This window comes from Oreochromis niloticus, linkage group LG14, assembly GCF_001858045.2.
Source record: "Oreochromis niloticus isolate F11D_XX linkage group LG14, O_niloticus_UMD_NMBU, whole genome shotgun sequence".
Classification (NCBI taxonomy): Eukaryota; Metazoa; Chordata; class Actinopteri; order Cichliformes; family Cichlidae; genus Oreochromis; species Oreochromis niloticus.
In genome coordinates, this window is record NC_031979.2 from 2,711,090 (window position 1) to 2,730,299 (window position 19,210).

Consider the following 19,210-nt stretch of genomic DNA (forward strand, 5'->3'; position numbering starts at 1 on the left):
TCCTGTCCCTCCTCTTACCCACAGGTCCAGCTGTTTACAGGCAGTGAAAGCAGACAGAGATGTACAGACATTAAAAAAAAAAAAAAGTGTGTCTCTGGACACAAGCTTAAACAAAGTGGTACTGGAACAGTAAGCAGCAGTAGTAGTTCATATAGTAAAGTAGGAGTAGTTTTAATGGTAATAAAAATAGTTACATTATCAACATAAAGTACTCCAAAGTGCAATGTCTGTTTCTACTGCAATCCCACATTCAGAAGTTAATCACACAAACCAGACTGCCTGCAAAGTGAAGAGCATTAGAGTGACATGTGAAAACAGAATACTCAAAACTGATATGGATCAAAAACATCGCCTGACTTTGAATCCCAAGCAAGTCCAAAGACAAAATAAATCATGTGAATGGAATAGACTTAGAGTCACGTCAGGCACAGTGTAACCAGCAGCCGCACAGCATTACCGAGCACAACACCCCAACAGCCAAAGCTCAGGTCTTTACGGTCCCAGACACTCTCCTGAAAAATGCCTTAGGACAAAAACCTCTGAGATGCAACGGCCTGCTTTATCATAGAAGGAATTAAGACACTGTATATATATATAAAAGCTACAGTATAATTTCTGGATTTTATTTTAATTTGGTCAGTTTCAAATGAATATTTTACAAAGAAATTAGTTTTGCATGCTGCAAACTGTCCTCGGTAAAGGCAGTTTGTTATTTATTGTCTAGACCAGGGGTGGGGGAACTCCAGGCCTCGAGGGCCGGTGTCCTGCAGGTTCTGGATCTCACCCTGGGTCAGCACACCTGAATCCAATGATTAGTTTATTACCAGGCCTCTGGAGAACTTTAACACATTTAAATCAGCTGTGTTGAATCAAGGACACTAAAACCTGCAGGACACCGGCCCTCGAGGCCTGGAGGTCCCCCACCCCTGGTGTAGACCATGCATTCAAACTAAGGTAACTCTGATGACATCATTATGTCTTTATTGCAGTTAATTTTTAAAACTTGACTAAGATCACAGAATCAGTGAAAATAGTAGTAGTATAATCTCTTGAGAGCACAGTACACCGAGTGCTGTAGTAACATACACTTCATCTTGTTATTGTCTTTGGACAAGATACTGGGCGTGTGTCACATTTACATTGTTAATACTGAGGCTCATTGTGTTTGATCACACTTTCTAGACCCTGTTCCTACCATGAAAATCATTGAGTGGACAGCAAAGGCAGGATTTTAGAGTTTAAAAAAGGAAAAAGACAAACTCAATAAGTCCTGCGGAGCCTTTGTCAGGGAATATAATCATTTTTAGGGAATTTAGTTTCTAAACATAAAAACAATGACACAGATGTGACTGGATGCTAAATATGATTCTATAACCAGAAGCCAGTTGGACCTTTTTAGCTCACCTTATCTTAGCATAAAGATTTGATAGCACTACTGTTGCTCAAAGACAATAGTTATTCATCCAGTCACTGAAGCGCAACAGTAAACACATCATTTCTCATCCATTTAGTATTTTTTTTGGGGGGGGGTGCTGGACTAGTTATTTGACCAGTGAAGTCAAGAGAGCTTTGCTGCTGCAACTTGGTCTTCTTATCCAGTAAAATTACTCTGACATTTCTCTACAAAACTTGGGATCTTAAAATTTTAATTCTAATGAAAGTCAAACTGAATATAAAATCATGAACATGTCTGCTTAGTACTCACCCTTCTAGTGTTGTCCAGCACTTTGGGGTCAGGTTGACCATAGTTTGGGGGATTGGCATGTGGGTCATAGCCTAGCCTGGACAGCATAGGGGCGATGACGGCCATGTCCCTCACCACATCAGCTGGGATCTTTCCCACCCACTTGGACAAGGCCTCCACATTAACTGGCTTGATGACCTGGTCTGTGGACCTCTCCACCCTAACAAAACACAAAGAAGTGTTATTTCAACAGTGATGTCAAGCACGCACGTTATTGGAACCTCGTTTTGCCACAAAGTGACAGTTAGCACACATTTAACAACGCTGACCACAGGTCACAGCATTATTTACAGCGGTCGTCTTCGTGGCTCGTCCTGTTTCGCAACAGACCAGTCCATCACTCGCTTCTGTTCAGTGGAAGCATCTAATTGGCTGTAACTGGATTATAAAATACTATTAAAGCTGAACTCCTGGCCTCCGTCATCAGCAGGTCCCCGTTAAACGCAGTGAATGAATAACTTTTTACACCATTACTGCATCGTCCAGCCGACATCCATCTCATTTCATTTGATCTACATTACTGACGTGCCTGTCTTCAGCAGTGGAAACGACACATGGATCAACCCTAATGGCTTAATGTCTGCTCTACACCGACATCTCAGTTTCACTTTGTTTAGAAAACTTCTGTAGCACACAGAAAACCTTAAGAGTAAAAAAGCAGGGATAAAGACATAATATACATTATTTCTATGGAATCACAAAAGAAGGCTGTGACCTTTTTTAGCATCTCAATACTTTTGCTGAATTATCTGCATAATTTAAGTGCTTCTTAGCGGCAAAGCTCTTCTAGGTAACATGAACCCATACGGGTAGATTTTTGGATTTTAGGTTTTGTTGATGCTGAACATTAAACTGCTGTTTAGGTTGAAGATGAAATGCTCCACTCAGCCTTTTCTTCCATCCACCATTATCTTGGTAAATTATTCATCGTCTGAAATTAAATATTCAACCGGTGAGGGGATTGGACTTGATGGACTGCAGCTTTTATTTTCTGCAAGGAGCAAAGTGTACTAGCACTGACGAGCAGTGAGATGAACACTGAGATCTATGGAGATGTAGATAACCGCTCTCTTAAATCACGAACACAACAAATCAAAGGGCATCCTGATACATTAATAAAATTAGTATAGAGTAGTGTACCATTAGCCAGAGACCTGAATCTGTTTGACGGGCATCAGCTGAAAACGCATTTAGGCATTAGAGTTGCTCAAATTAATAAATCGCAGTGCTATCAGATTGTACACACAGTGGAAAAAAGCAGTATTTTGGCTTTTTACCTTCTGTATAAGGACAGATAGCATATTTCAAAGTAGTTACTGAAACACACACAGGTTGACGTATAGCATACAGTTTGTCTATCTGTCTTCTGAGAATGGGACAAGACATTAACAGATGACACATACAATTGGCGGTTTTGATTTTTGTCAAGGGAGCTCTCATGACTCGACCGTTTGAGTGACACCACTGACTGTCCAATCGATCCTATACATACATCACTATACACACACAGACACGACTTAAATACTTTACTTGGTGCTGAAAGTTCAACAATGCCTCAAATTCACATTTTGACACTTTTAGAACGTCACTACTTTGGGTCGTCTTTCAGACCGTGGCAAACTGTCACCCTTAGATAAGAGGCAATTGATCAGGATGAACAGCCCAGGAACCATCAAGACTCAAGCCTGGCATGAACTGAAAACTACTGGAACACTACTGTCACTTTCCAGCCACAGCTTTGCATTGCCATGGGGTGAAGGATGTTACCCAAGAAAAAAGCCCCTGCTCCAAAGCTCAACTAAAATTTTCAGCTGGACAGGCCAAATACATCGTCTCATCTGGCTATAAAACTTTTCTATACAAAGATTGATCTATCTGGTCACAGTTACAAGAGATCATTGGAGGAGTAAAGGTGAGGCTTTCAAATCTAAGGACACAGTACCAATTGTCAAGCATGGTGACGGCAGCATCATGCTGTGGAGCCGTTTTGCGGCTGGTACATTACACAAAAGGATGGAATAATGAAGGAGAGGGACTAGCTCCAAATTATACAACAGCTAGATGGTTGAAACTTCTTGGATAGTTATGGAGTTAAAGAGAGAAGTGAGTCCGTGGAGTCACGGATGCAGCAAAGACAGAGGTACATCTGCATCTAAAGGACAAAGGTCACTCTTTGGATGATGCTAATGTTCACATTTTGGACAGAGAAGACAGATGGCCGAGAGGTGAAACATCTTCAAGAGACTTAAAGAAGTCCAGACTCTTTTCTTTCCAAGCTCCTTAGTTTATGAGGAGCTGATGAAGGCAGCAAATGAGAAAGGAGGACTGATAGAGAAAGGTTCATGACTCATGAAGTGCAGAAGATTGGTAAGGAGGAAGTGAGGGTAGCCACAAAGAAGATGAAGAGTGGAAGCACACCGGGTCTAGATGATACCTACTGAGGTATTGAGATTTTTAGGAGAGGGGTCAGTTGACTTTTTAACCAGACTGATTAAAACAGTCCTGGAGTGTGAGTGGATGCCTGAGGAATGAAGAAGTGTATCAAGAACAAGGCTGATGGTCAGAGCTGCTGAGGGTTTAGCTGATGAGCCACTATATTAAGTCAGGGAATATCTATAACTGACTGCATAACAGATTAGTTGATCAACTAAACTCATGCCGTTTAGGTCAGGGGTCCCCAATCCCAGTCCACGAGGGCCGGGGTCCCTGCAGGTTTCAGATGTGTCCTTGATCCATCACAGCTGATTTAAATGGATAAATGACCTCCTCAACATGTCCTGAAGTTCTCCAGAGGCCTGGTAATGAACTAATCATTTGATTCAGGTGTGTTGACCCAGGGTGAGATCTAAAACCTGCAGGGACACCGGCCCTCGTGGACTGGGATTGGGGACCCCTGGTTTAGGTTTTTGTCTCTATGAATTTGCTTATCATTTTTCTTGGAATTCAGCAGATGTAACTAATGTTAAAAAGAACAACAACAAAAATGAGATTTTATACAAGTTTACATAAAACTAAACTTTTCCATTATGTTTACATTGTAAAGATACTTTGTAGAGCTCAGGCTGGGTTTTCACCAATAAAATTGCCAAAAGTATATTTAGTACTTTTCAGCCAACCGACCTAAAGAAAACAAAATGTATTTTTAAAAAGGCCTAAAACTGTGAAACCAGTGAAAGCAGCCTCCTTATTGACTAGTTGAACATGTTTTGTAACAGGGTCAGCAATCCATTTATTCTAAAAACGAACAACACACCAACATCAGTCTCTCCTCCCTCAGCTAGATTACACTCAGATCACCAAATACAGAATTTCAGCTTTGACCACACTTCTTCACTTTTTCATGTCACAAAAATTTAAAAATGACTTCTATTATGAGATTATTGTTACTGGTTTGATGCCCAGTCAAGCACAGCGATACCTAAAGAGCAGGCAGAATGAGAACACTCACACCACAATGTCTATTTACCATCCAGGGTCCAGCCCCTCAATCCTTATGTTTCCTGTCAGACTCTATACTTCAATACAGCAATTCACTTTCCTCTAATCCATTTACTTTGCAATTGAATCTTTACACTGTACAGGCATAGCCTCCTGCATGATTAATAGATTGAGCTGGTTTTGTCATCTCAGGAGGACGGTGGAGATGGTTTCCACGAGACGGGCTAGGATCCAAACATCCACTCTGCAACAAATGGGTAGGGAATCACTTTAGGTAACTCCATCAAGACCCAAGGGGCGGCTAAGTGTTGATGTGGAACATAAACTGATAAAGAGGGAAGGCTGCTGAGCTTCACCATCAGGTTAGATGGAGCTAACCTTATTGACAAGAGAGCCAAAGGTCTCTATAGTACACATACCGATACAAGCGCCGAGTATATACAGGAGTACATCTGTGTCTCACAAATCTCAAACTTTGTTACATAGACCAGCTGTATTGATCCATACATCAATACTCAAGCATTATGAAAACACGTATGGTGCCGTTTGCCATACAAATCCTATATACTGAATTAACTATATTGTAAAAGAAAATGGCATGGTCGTATGGTCATTTCACTATATGATGTGACCTTATGACCAATATAAAGTGGCCATGTATATATGTGTATAAAAATACACATGTATAAAAGTCCATTGGCTCTTACTTCTGAAGGTTAAGGTGCTGTTAGCTAGCCCGGCTCCTCCTTTTCAGTTTCCCTGCAGTAAGGATGACCGTGATGCACTCTGACTTTAGTTCTTGCTCTACTCTGACAGCTAAACATTATATTGAATATAATTTTTGATCTCCATTACATAACCCCAGTGAAAAGTATTACTAGCAGCACAGACAATAATGCAATTTAATGCAACGAGGTTTTTTCATGTCCAGTATTTTATCCAGTTAATAACCAAGTTGCCACTTAGATGCTTGTTTTATTTTGGAAAATGTTCCTTATCACTGGTAAATGGTCTGGTTCTTATATAGCGCTTTTCTACTCTTCTGAGCACTCAAAGCGCTTTATACAACTGTGCATTCACCCATTCACACAAGCACATTTTTTCTAAGTGCTTTCTAACTAACATTCACACACATTCATACTCCGATGAATGCATCGGAGAGCAATTTGGCGTTAGTATCTTGCCCAAGGATATTTTGGCATGCAGACTGGGGAAAGCCAGGAATCAAACCACCAACCTTCCGATCAGTAGATGACCTGCTCTACCACCTGAGCTACAGCCACCACATGTCTGTGAAGGTTCTCAGTCATCCAGGTCACCGTAGTCAAAGGAGAAGTCCAGACGCTTTTCTTTGCAAGCTCCTTTGTTCCTTATCACAATTTAAAATTAATTTTATCAACTTTTTATGCAACTCGAGAATTTACTTTCCTCCAAAAGGAGCACATTAGTAGGATACTGGCACAATAAATGAGGCAGACAGTTCACAGTTGTAAATATCCCGTTTGTATAACTGAAGATTGACAACAATTCAATCATTTGAACTCTTACTAATGAACAAATGATGCATGCGCATTTCTATTCTCAGCTTTAAATGAGATGTGACAAAACCCTTTTCTGGCCATCACATGACCACTTCCCTTCATGCTGTGATGCTCTTAATGGCCTTCAGCTTGTCAATTATTCAGTGCTGGGCCCTCTTTACCCAAGGTGGTGTTCTGTATCACCAAAAGCCAATAAGAGAATCGGATAGAGACATCTCGATCACAAATAGGTTGGAGAGTTGGGGAGGATGGATCAGACAGTTCAGTGCTCTGGGATAAGTAATGGAGTGGGTTTCTTAGCTAGGCAGGGCCTCCACTAAATCAACGCTAGGTAATTGATGTTAATGCTAAAGCAAGGTCCCACTCTGGGGCCTGGCTGCCCACTGATTGAGATTTTTGTGTAGATAGAGACCAAATGCTGTAGGGTGGTGGAGGATGGGATTGTTGGTGGTTGGAGTGGGAAAGAGCCTTTAGCTGCCAGGTGTCATGGGGGTTGACTTTAATGCACTCCGGGCAAAGTACTTGATAGGAGGGCCAAAATGTTTGATGGTAAAAGGCAGTTGTGCTGCCCCGAAGGCTACTTGTGGCTGGCCACATCTTCCATCAAACTGTATCAGAACCCATTTATGGGAGCGGTACAACTGTGGATCAAAGCCTCTTACAGCAGACATGTACACTGTGTACTAAACAAAAACTACTCATGGATGCACGTTAGGGTTGGACAGTTTGCATCACAGTCGAATCACCCCATCACACCGCTGAGTGTTTTGGTTTGTTTCTTTTGTTGTTTCATTATTGGTTTTTTTTTCTCCTGTTTGTTTTTTTGGGGGGTGGCGGGGGCTCATGGTTACCTAGTTAAACGCAACCCAAGGTTGTTTTTGGCTAGTCCTGTGTGGTTGTTGATTTTAACATATGGCAGGAATGACATTACATGGTCTCTTGCGGGATTTATAGTCCCCACAAATGTGTCCTTTTGTGTACACTTCGTCACACAGAGGGGGGAAAAGGTGCTTTTCACCCACACAAGACACACTGCCGCTGGAAGTGGATGATGTATGCTACTGCCCAATGTTAAATGGTTGACAAGTGGTCAGAAATAGAGCAGGGAGCGATAGAGTTTACCAGGAACGGGAGAACCGCAAAAAAACTTCAAATATCATAAAATAAAGCATGAAAGCAAAGACAGTTTGTTTCACTTCAGCTCTTTGTATGCGAGAGCTTTGCAGCTGGCTCACACACAAACAGATTTTATACACTGCCTCCATCTGACAACAGAGCTCACCGCAGGCAGACTGGCAGGCCCTGAACATGCTAGCTCTGCCCATCATAAAACCAGCTTCACTCTTTTAATTCAATTTTATTTATACAGCGCCCACAGAAAAACCCAGCAATCAACAAAACCCTATGACCCCCTATGATCAAGAAAAACTTCCTTTTAACAGGAAGAAACCTCCGGCAGAACCAGGCTCAGGGAGGGGCGGGGCCATCTGCTGCGACTGGGTGGGGTGAGAGAAGGAAGACAGGATAAAGACATGCTGTGGAAGAGAGACAGAGATTAATAACAAGTAGGATTCAGTGCAGAGAGGTCTATTAACACATAGTGAGTGAAGAAGAAGCACCCAGTGCATCATGGGAATCCCCTGTCTGCCTACGTCTATTGCAGCATAACTAAGGGAGGATTTAGGGTCACCTGGTCCAGCCCTAACTATATGCTTTAGCAAAAAGGAAAGTTTGAAGCCTAATCTTGAAAGTAGAGATAGTGTCTGTCTCCTGAATCCAAACTGGAAGCTGGTTCCACAGAAGAGGGGCCTGAAAACTGAAGGCTCTGCCTCCCATTCTACTTTTAAACACTCTAGGAACAACATACCTACAGCATCCTCCATTCGGTCTAATAGAATATTATGGTCACCAGTAAAGAACGCTGCACTGAGGTCTAGCAGGAAAAGCTAGACCTCAGTGCCAAGTGTGAGACAGTGCTTGGTAGCACTGATCTAATTCGGTTGTACTCTAGAAAGCACTGAGTTCATTAGCCAACCCTGCTGATCATCACACTTCATAACCAGTTCACCCCTTGATTACCAAATTAGTAAGTTTGTCACTATATTTATTGACTCATCATAACCTATTTGGCAACACTTTCTCTGAAAAGTAGCTGACAAAAAATAAAATAAAATCAGTCTGCAGTCTCCTCCACTACAAAAGGTCTTGCTCTCTCCGTCTATTCTGTTCAATGATGGCAAGAACAAATCAGCAGCATCTGTAAATGAGGCATTTTCACATTTGCTTTGATTTCTTTCACTGGCGTGATTTTCTGCAATGTGATCATTACTCACCAGACAGACGCAGCACGACGATAACTGAAATCTCGTGTTTAGATGATAAAAACGATGATTAACAGAAGTTTACAGGTTATATTCAAACTAAACATGTGGTATGCAGAGTTCGCTCTTTTACAGAAATAAGTAACAAATTTAGCAGGTAACAGACACCAACAGAAACGATATCATTTGATTCAATCAATCATATTGTAAATTGATGTGAACTCTGTAGATTCCTGCTACATCTTGGACTTTGTCCCTGCTTCTGTTTGTTCCAATGAAAGGGACAAAGCAGTGTCTCCACATTATCATCAGGGCTCTAATTCCTGTCCCCATTCATTAATATTTGATGCTGAATCAATTTGTGAGGGGCTGATGTGTGCTCTAAATGGCAGCAGATCAGGAAACCCCAAAGAGCTCTTACCACACTCTTACCTGGTTCAGACATTTGATCTGTTCTGGCCTCGTTTTTATTTCTATAAAGGTTTTGTAGCTTCCTGTACCTGTATAATGAACAGGCTTAAGCACTCGGTGCTTGTTTAACTCAGATGTAACCACTGAAGAGAATTTTTCCACCATCTAGATAAAACTGAAAGTTGTTTGAGAGACACAGGTACTTTGGCCTTTCTGAGGACCTCTGCCTTTGTCATTTAGTCATCCAGAGTTGTACCAGTAGGGCTGAAGGACACTCAGGAGTCTCTGTTGTATCCAAGCTTGCGTCACAGCACGCATGAAAGCACCCGACATTACAGTTTCACTGCTTGGTTTAGAGCACGAATCCATCATGGTTTATTCTGTTTATAATCTGATATAATGTATTTTAAAAGATGAACCCTAAATCCAGACGTTTAACTGTATCAATCTTTTTAAAAAGTTACAAATTAGGATGCAGTGCTTTAATAAATCTATTAGTGCCTTTTCAATTTCAGATAGACGGGATAATTTTAACAAGACACTTGCAAGTTTTTGCAAAAATGCTGTTACAGCAGCTGCAGGAGAAACGTCGACATATTTAACCCTTAATATAATATTAACCTAGTTACATGGATCTCCCTGCATCTTAATGACAGGGCAGTGACACTGACAAAAAAAAAAAAATTATAGTAGGCATTTTTGTTCCTCCAGCTTTGCTTCCTGGCTTCATTTGAACTTTACTAACATGCACTTTTACAGCCTTACTGACCAAAGCATTTAAAAGCACACATTAGAGCTTCACACCCACACACTGGCCCCAGGTCAGTCTCCTGCTTATGTAGTGTGGACTCCTCGGTAAAGTAAATGGTGAACGTGGGGGTGTTTATATAGAGCTCTAACCTACCTCCATTTACCCATTCATATGCACATACATACAGTGCTTTATTCTATGTCAGACAGACAGACAGACACACACAGACAGACACACACACACGATAATCTGCCAGAAACCTTTGATGCAAATCACCTACCTCCCAATCAGTGGGTGACCTGATCAACCCACTGTGCCACAGCAGCCGTTCAGACAATGACTTGGTTTAAACACGTGTGTCAGTACATATCAGATCTGGATAAAGAATCCCAGTGCACTAAAGGCACTGGTTGAGGGCAGAGGAAAAAACTGCCCTCCAACAGAAAGAACTTTTAGTGTAGAATAATTGTATAAACAGAAACATATAAAAGCGTAATGTATTATGTGTATTTAGAATATGAATTATTTTGAGCGTTTTGTCCACAAATGGGTTTATTTAGAAGTGAGCTGCAGGCCTGATCCCCCTGATCCTATCCAATTCAAAACTGGGCATAACTGAACTTTACTGACCTCTTGTCCTTATGTTCACTGTTCCTTTAAACTAATATTGTTTATTGTCTTTAGGTTGACATTTAATTGTGCTTTGTCCAAAGAATGTAAAACCTAAAAGAAAGAAGACGGCCAGTTAGCAATTTCCATTTGGCAGGAAAGAACTCGGCCCTCGCATCTTAGAGGAAGTTGGATGTCTTCATAGAAGATTACAGTAAAGACGGGCAGTTACTGCTCAATAGATGCAAAGCATTTTAAACAGAAACTTGGACTGTTTTCATAAAGGGATAATAACAAAATGTGGCTTAAATATCTCCAGGAGGATAGGGAGTGTTCTCTACCATGTGGCAGGAAGACCGTGGTAGCAAAGGGGGTTGGGGGTAATATGAAGCAGACAGAAAAGTGTTTCCTCAAAAACTTCCAGAGGCCAACCTCCCATAGCAGAGTATTCAAAACAACTCTGACACCAGGCAGGGCCATCAGGCAAACGTGCTCACAGTGCAGCAATGCAGACGTCGTCTCATATGTTTCAAGTCACTAATGACGAGTCTCACTGTTTGCAGCTGGAGGATGTTTCATTTGTAGTGAAATGTAACAGTGGAACAGGGACGATATGTTTCAAGGCCCTGTTTTTAACACCATCAAGAACTCAGATTATATAGAACATGACATTTCACTTCACACATTGCTTACCAACAAGTCCTTTTACCTTAAGGTTAATAGTCAATCCATACATTCTCTGCCTCAAGGCTAAGTATTTGAAAGCCAAGTCGACATGGGCGCTCCCAAGCGCATTTCTATTGCAGGGGGAATGTGATATACGACAAGCCTGGCTCACCAAGTGGAGCTTGTGGGCCAGACACGATTTACAGCTTCTTGCATCACCAAACATTTATCTATCGAGTAGAGCTTCAGCAACACAGCTGTAGAAAGAAGGTTGTGTAGAAACTGTACATACATGGATAAAAGGGGGAAACGGCTTTGATAAACTACATTCCAACGGGGTTAAATGTCCAAAACGTCAACGATCCTCAGAGCAGCGAGCTGGAAATGAATCATAACATAACACAGATGGATGATGATTCAGCGTGCGCTGTTTTAGTAACAGCTACAGAGCACTGGAAGCAGCTCAGCTATCCTAAAATGCGTCTTCAACATAAGACAAGAGGCCACAGACACCTATTTTACACGTTAGTGCACTCAGTCCTAACACAACAGACAGACAACTGAAGAAAGGAGGCGTTTGAGTTTGAGCAAACTGCACGAAGAGAAGATTTTTCCCGAAAAGTCGTCGTATAGAGCTGTGCTGTAATGAAAGAGCTCACCCTGCATGTTAACAACACGGTCGCCTCCAGACACAAACAAAAGGGATCAAAGACACGCTGACATCAGCCAATGATGTGTCACTCTGACATTTTACTTTAGTTACTGTAACTGTAGCCAAAGTTGAGCTACAACTGATCAAATTTGCCATGAAACATTGACTGTTCTTCCAGAAATCTATAGTTTATGAATTTTTACAAAAAACCAAAAGAAAAACAACGTTAGATTGACATTATCCAGACCAGACGTTTCCTTTCAAAGTAAAAGCACAGAACACAGGGCTGGGAATCTTTTGGAGTTTGGAAAAGGAAAATTGTAGGAAAGCCATCAGCATTACTTACTTGGAGAGGGACACTCCTCCAGCTTTCCCTATGAGCTCCTCGTGGTGGAGAACGGCATTATTCCAGGGAATATCAAGGAACTTCAGCAGTGTCCTCATCCATTTTTCAGGATGCAGCACCAATTGTTCATAGTGCATAGGCAGGCATTTGTCTGCAGCGTCCAGGCACTGAGTGTACATCGTCTCTATGGCCCGGTTCCACTTGGTCAGGCAGTCCCTGTAGCTCCCCAAGTCAAACCCGGCAATGGTCACCTTTCGCGAGATCATGGAATGGACCGAAGCCCGACCGTCTCTAATCATGAGCACAAACTTGGCACGGGGAAATATTTTGGCCAGGTAGGAAAGAGATTTCAGTGCAAATGGGTCCTTGTTGCACAGAAAGCTGGCGGGCTCGCCGTGTTTGACGATTATTTCCAGCAGGAAGGCCTGCATGGCGGCGTCCAGCACCTCGTCAGTCACACCAGCCTCGTCCAGGCGCATCTTCTCCCGACCCGAGCGGCTCCACATCTGTTTCATGGCCAGGATGCGTGGGATGACGCGAGTTTCCTCACCACAGCGGACCTCGGGGTGGGCGTCCAGCATAGCTCGCATTAGTGTGGTCCCGCTACGGGGTACGCCACCGATGAAAATGAGCGGCATGTCTTTGTTGTAAATGAACGGCGTGCTGAGGTTCTGGCCTGTCCGTAAGGTGGTCCGCATGCTGCCTCCCAGCCCAGAGAGAGGCAGGATTCCTCCTGGCTGGCTGTACTCCTCGATGCGATGGTGACACTCCATTGCATGGCGGCCTAAGTAGAAAACTGTGACCGAGCTGATGACCAGACAGGCCACCAGCAAGTTCTGTTTCAGCTTGCCAATCATTCTGGGGCCACAGAAGGGAGAGGACAAGATAACCACAGGGGTGATTTTTGGGTATGAGGGGAAAGGAAGTAAAGGGCCAGTAAGTTCCCACCCTTTATGTTTGTTTACTGGGAACCGGGCATGGATCGAGCTCCCTGGTGCACAGCAGGTGTCTGGTCTCCAGCTCCATGAGGCCTGCACGGTGGAGAGAAGAGACACAGTGAGTTCTGATCGCACCACAGGAAACACTGATACGACAGAACTGAAAAGAATCATTTGTGTTCGGACGGCAGGGAAAAATAAATTCGCTTCGTTCTCAAGTTATCATATTTACAAATTTGGGGGTCGATGTCCTGCCGACCAGCAGGGTGAAGAAAACTAAATGAGCTCTGCCTGTTTTTTGCAACACTCTAGTGGACTTAAAGTGTTGCAAGTCAAAGCTTGTTGAAAGAAATAACTAGTTGCTAATAACAGACTAAGAATACAGAACAACAAATGTGTCCAAGATGTATTTTTCCTCTTCATCCCAGCTTTGAATTTCTGGTGGCACATATTTCATCTGCGACATTTATCCGTCAACCTCTAATTATGATATGGGCAGCCACTCATGCTAATTCTGCAGAAAGGACAATGTGTGCGTGCATTCAGTGAATACACACATCCTGCTCATACATACTGCAGTGGGCAGGCTGACAGTTTTTTTTGACAGCTGCAGGCTGAGTACAGCATATTTGCTGGAGAGTTTTCTCTGTGCAGGCAGAACAGCCACAGTCGGCCGTAGTGGAAGTGGAAGATGTTAGGGTTAAGGCAGTCCACAGCAGGCAGGGGCAAAGTGAAACCTCACTTTCAAACCACACATTCAGTCTTGTTAACAATAGTGGTAGACTGTCTAAATAAAATGGTCTTCTGTCTTTAAAGCCATTTGCATCCAAGGTATCTGGACTTTTGGCCTCAGGAACCTTTTGTCTGGAAACATCAACGTTAAACCCGCACAGGAGCTTCGAGCACTTAGGCCTCAGCTACACTCTGCTGCTGACACAGGGAGAGAAAGCACGACTGAGTAGTCATTCCTGTTATGGTTCTTTGAAGTCTACTTGAGGTTCACTGCTCGGTGCACATGTGCAGTTGGTGCATTGCAGAGCTGCAATGATTCATCAATTAACTGACGTTTTGTTTAATCCATGTAACCGTGAGTGTTACAGCAGAAACATATTTAGCATGCATGTGAATAAAAACTACGACAACCTTAAACTCACGCGGCCCACAGTTTTCTCCACAAAGACAGATAACACAACAGCAGCGAAGATGACGCTATCATAGTTTAGCAATGAATGTGCAACGTCCAAAACACCCACACTTACTACTGTAATCACCATAAAAACCTTTACTTAACTCCTGGGAAAAAGCTCATGCAGGTCCTTCATGAAGCATCACATACAAACTCATGTGAACTTTCTGCCATTTGTTTTACACAGCAGCAAATCCATAGCACAGCTGTTCCAGTGAAAGCATACGTACACAGCTGAACTGCTAACTTAGTCTGATACGAAGTTTAAATCAGGCAGGTTGCTGAAGGCTGACAGCAGCTATTTTATTTTATATGCCAGTGGCACCTGCGATGAGGAGAGGGTGAATCTAAATGGGGGCGTGGAGTCTTATTTCAAGGCTTTGGTAGATTATTTTACAGATTTAGACGAATATGAAATATATTAAACTGCAGTAACATATAACATATAATAAGTATATAAAAAGCTCACTTTTTTGTTGGCCAATGAAAGCACACGTGCCAGCAAATCTGAGCAACTGACCTGAGGCTGTCAGGCTGGGCACTGAATTATTATTAATACCTACACAATCAAAGCATCTTTTCTATGAAACGAAATGTTGCAACAAAGCACAGGCCAAACCTCAGACCTGCGCTCGGAGAATACTGACTGGTCTCTCTCTTCGTTGCCGTCATCACATGCTCTTTTAAAGGCACACAGACACACACACACACACACACACACACACACACACACACCCATGAACTACCACTATTTATGTGTGTATCTGCGCACATACAGATGAACTCACACCCAATCTACCTCATCCAGGAGATACAATACTGAATGCCTTTGTCTCCTATTGCAATAAAACCTTAATTGAAGCAAAAACTCTGCATTTGAGGTTTTTATATATAATGTATTCATATTACATTCACCAAAACATCCTGTGGGTGCTCCAGTTTTGTCTAACGCCAAAGAAGATTCAGGTTGCCGTTACATTTTTTGATCAATGCTCTTTAGCACAGAGCCTCATACCCGTAATAACTATTTAGTCTGTTTCCATAGATTCCACCTCATATGAGCACGATGGTTAGCTGCCTATGACAGCATCATGCCACAGCGGTGGAACAGCGGGGACTGTGACATCAGTATGGGACAGGCTGCTATTCATCACAGCAGAGCACTGACCCCAATGCAGCCATCTCCACATTTGCATCATCATCAGTGCCATTTGGATGCATCATCGTCTGGAACACAAGAAACAACACCATCATCATCTTTCTCTAATTCATTAGTGGTTTTGTTCCTCCCAAATACAACTGCAGACTGGGATGTGATGGGGTTTGAGGATGACAGTATTAAAACGTCTCTCGTTCCCCAGTTTATTTTGTGCCATTGCAAAATAAAACGTTTACTGCAATATTTTTTAATTGACGGTTTCCAATAGTCACCACGGCAACACAGAAGGACCAGCCAAAGGAAATTGAGGAGCGTTTTTCTAAACGTGGGGTTAGCTCAGAAGTTAGTTAGTGCTGAAGCTATCGATTAATCTATTGATTATTCCATCGATTAATCGGAAAACGAATACTTTTGTCTTATTAATGAGCAATAATAAATATTTAAAACAGAAAAAATATGCCCCCTTCAAAATTAACTGTAAAATAAAATAGGATAAATATGAAATCTAAACTGAAGCATAAAAAAAAAGCATCTTTACTCTGTCTTCTTGGAAAGCTTTAAGAGTTATTGTACATGTTTGGCTGTGTGTTTAAGTGTGCAGGTGAATGAGTGAGTTTCTGCCTGTAAGCCTATAAAGGAGCATGTGAGCATAGCAGCTTACTGAAGTTTTCCCTGTGCTGCTGAAAACAAGACATTATAATGGAACAGACGTTCATTAATATCAACAATAATTCACCATCTAACCTAAAATCCCTCACGTCAGTTTAATTTTTATATTTTTAAATATTAATGCAATTTAATTAACCATGTTTGATATTATTTCCCTTTCAGTGTGAAAAATGTTATAAAAACCTTTAAATAAATATGGTCTAGTGTACACCATGCCCCCTTTAGACTCTGCCCTGTTAAGTTAACAGTTAATCTGCATATTTTAACACAACTTCTGGAGACTTCCTGCAGATTTTTATCTATGTAAAACAGCGGTGGATGGAGCAGGTACAAAGTTCACTTTTCTTCATGTCAAAGTTTGTTGATGCTTTGATGAAGGACCGCGGTTGCTGTTTCCCAGTAAAGCTTTAAATGTTGATTACAGGACCAGTGCTGCTGATTTGGACACTAGAAACATATTTTCTTTCACTTTACCCGAGTTCACCGTCCTGGTAACGGCTCTGCCGGGCTTTGTGGGCTTGATGTCGTCAAACTTTATATTCACGCGCTGCTCTTAAATACGTTTGTCTTGCAGGTCTGTTTTAAGTTGCAAATGAGTTTAAGAACGTGAAGTAAAAGAAAGCTCAAAATAAACCAGAGTCAAACGTTAGACCAGGGTTTTCCCCACAGCATGCTGTACAGACTCACAGAGATGATTTTGTGCAATGGTCAAAACCCCAACTCCAGGTATACGATGCCCACCCACCCATTCTCACTTATGTTACGAGTGTCGGGCCAGAGTATTGGAGAGAATCCTCATACTGTACTACGCTGCAACAACAGATACGCGAACGACCCCAGCAAATGCATCCCGGTATGAGCTTAACAGTGCAGTTCATCCAAGACACTGCAGTCAAACTATTTTCCGGTCTGCTGCTCTCCAGGGCTGAAGTCAGTTTCATAGCGGCATAGTAGTCTGATAAAAATCCTCATTCAAACAAGGTGAGGTTGTAGCTTTTCTTTGATTTCCCACTACGTTCACATGTAAAATCTTTACTCAGGGAGAAGACTGAACCCAGACTAAAGCTGACTGCTTGTGGTCAACATTTCCTCAGAGCATTACACCAGCTCAATGCGTAACTGACATTGCCTCATTTTCAAACTGCCAACTCTCTGAGACGAGCAAACTGGAGTTTTACACAGAAAGCAAAAGCACATTGATAAACAACGTAAAAAATAAGAAGACTAGTATGTCTTTTTTAATATCAGAGCAATCCCAGTAACTTGCACACACCCAAAAAACAAAATAAATACAAAATTAAAAAATATATATTAATGAGCTTGCAAAGGGCCACTTCACCAGATTACAGTTAAAAAGCCTACCATGTTTTATCATGTGCAATTCATCTGGAATCTATTTAATAATTGTTACAAAATTATGTAAATTCATGTGTAAAAGTAACAATGTGGCCTCACTGCAGGCCAGCTGCGCTTAGTGACATAGTCAGTGGCCATTGAGCCAGGCAGGGTACATACATTTACAAGGGTTTCTAACTTTTCTCTTCGGGAGAACAAAAAAAATCTACTATCAAGTTATGGCACAAGTCAAGCCGAGCAGGTGGAAGTGGAAAAGCGCGATAAGTCAGCTCAGCCATGAAAACAACATTAGGTTCATATATTCTAAAGCAGGTGACTCCGCCAGCAGGTACTCATAACTACCACACCCACACAATCTCACATCTGTGTGCTCAGTGATTCAGTGTTAAAGGTGAGGGGGAAGTCACAAAGCATCGTAGGCTTCCAACACCTTTAGTCTGTGAGTGGGAGCATTAAAGACTGCTGCAACTGCACTTAAAGGTAAATTTCTCCTACCGATTGTCACTGGTATTTTAATATTACCAATCTCTGTAGGTTGTACTGAGATTTCTCCTTACCAAAAACTCTAAATCATCGCATTAATACATTTGAGGTTACATAAATTTAAATCGACACTAAGAGAGCGGCACAGAGAGAGAAGCAGCTGAAAGTTGATTTAAACAACTGATAACAATCAGACCAGAAAAGTTTCACAAGAGCTGAAAGGAAGTGTGTAAGGGTGAGAAATGGAGAAGAGTTAAAGACGTGGAAGGTGAGAAAAAAATAAATGAGTCACCTTACCGTCAAAATCCTCACTCAGGGTACCACTAATAAAACAGCTACCCTAAGTGAGTTCTGAATTATCAAATGAACCAACTGTACACCTAACTTCTACTATGTGATGACTTATGTTCATTGTCATTAACCAGAAACAACAACATATTATTTCTGCATAGTTTAAGCACTAAAACTAACGCTAGGATGAGCTCGAAAATATTAGTCATTTCACTGAGAAGATGATGAGATGAAGATGCAGATGACTGATCTGTGATTTTGTAACCCTAGAAGCTGAGAACAACAACTACATTTTCCTGCATGTCCCAGTGTTTTGGGACAATACTGTTACCTGGCATTTATGTGCATCTCCACATAGAGAGACCGCCCAGATTCATAAACTGCTCAGATAAGCCAAGAACAAAAAAAGTGCTTGATGAATACCACTCTGTTTATCTTAAAGACAAACAATCACACAACATCCTGTACATCTGCAGTTTCCCGAAGCCACAGCTAGAACTTTGTGATCATTTAGAGACGCTGCCAGCAGAAAGTATTATTCGTGCATGAAGCCATTACTCTGATTCTGAAGCCAAGATGAAATCTAAGGATAGGTGTCCTTTGAAATGTAATGCCGTTTACATAATTAGCTCCAATTCAAAAAAGATAG

General features: G+C 41.8%; 1 protein-coding gene and 1 long non-coding RNA gene across 4 annotated transcripts in view; one reads left to right on the top strand and one right to left on the bottom strand.

Annotated features, from left to right (window-relative positions):
• tpst1 (tyrosylprotein sulfotransferase 1) overlaps positions 1-19,210 on the bottom strand; it is a 61,403-nt gene that overhangs the window by 13,678 nt on the left and 28,515 nt on the right. For all 3 annotated transcript variants that reach the window (XM_019367695.2, XM_005474422.4, XM_005474424.4), the window contains exons 2-3: positions 12,480-13,510; positions 1,706-1,904 (exon numbers count right to left, since the gene is read on the bottom strand). In XM_019367695.2, coding sequence (XP_019223240.1) covers positions 1,706-1,904; positions 12,480-13,336 — 1,056 coding nt within the window. In that variant the 5' untranslated portion in view covers positions 13,337-13,510. The remainder of the gene's footprint in view (positions 1-1,705; positions 1,905-12,479; positions 13,511-19,210) is intronic.
• LOC102077292 (uncharacterized) lies at positions 841-17,658 on the top strand. The gene is made up of 3 exons (XR_269804.4): positions 841-954; positions 5,375-5,439; positions 15,649-17,658. It is a non-coding gene; the product is annotated as an uncharacterized LOC102077292 (long non-coding RNA).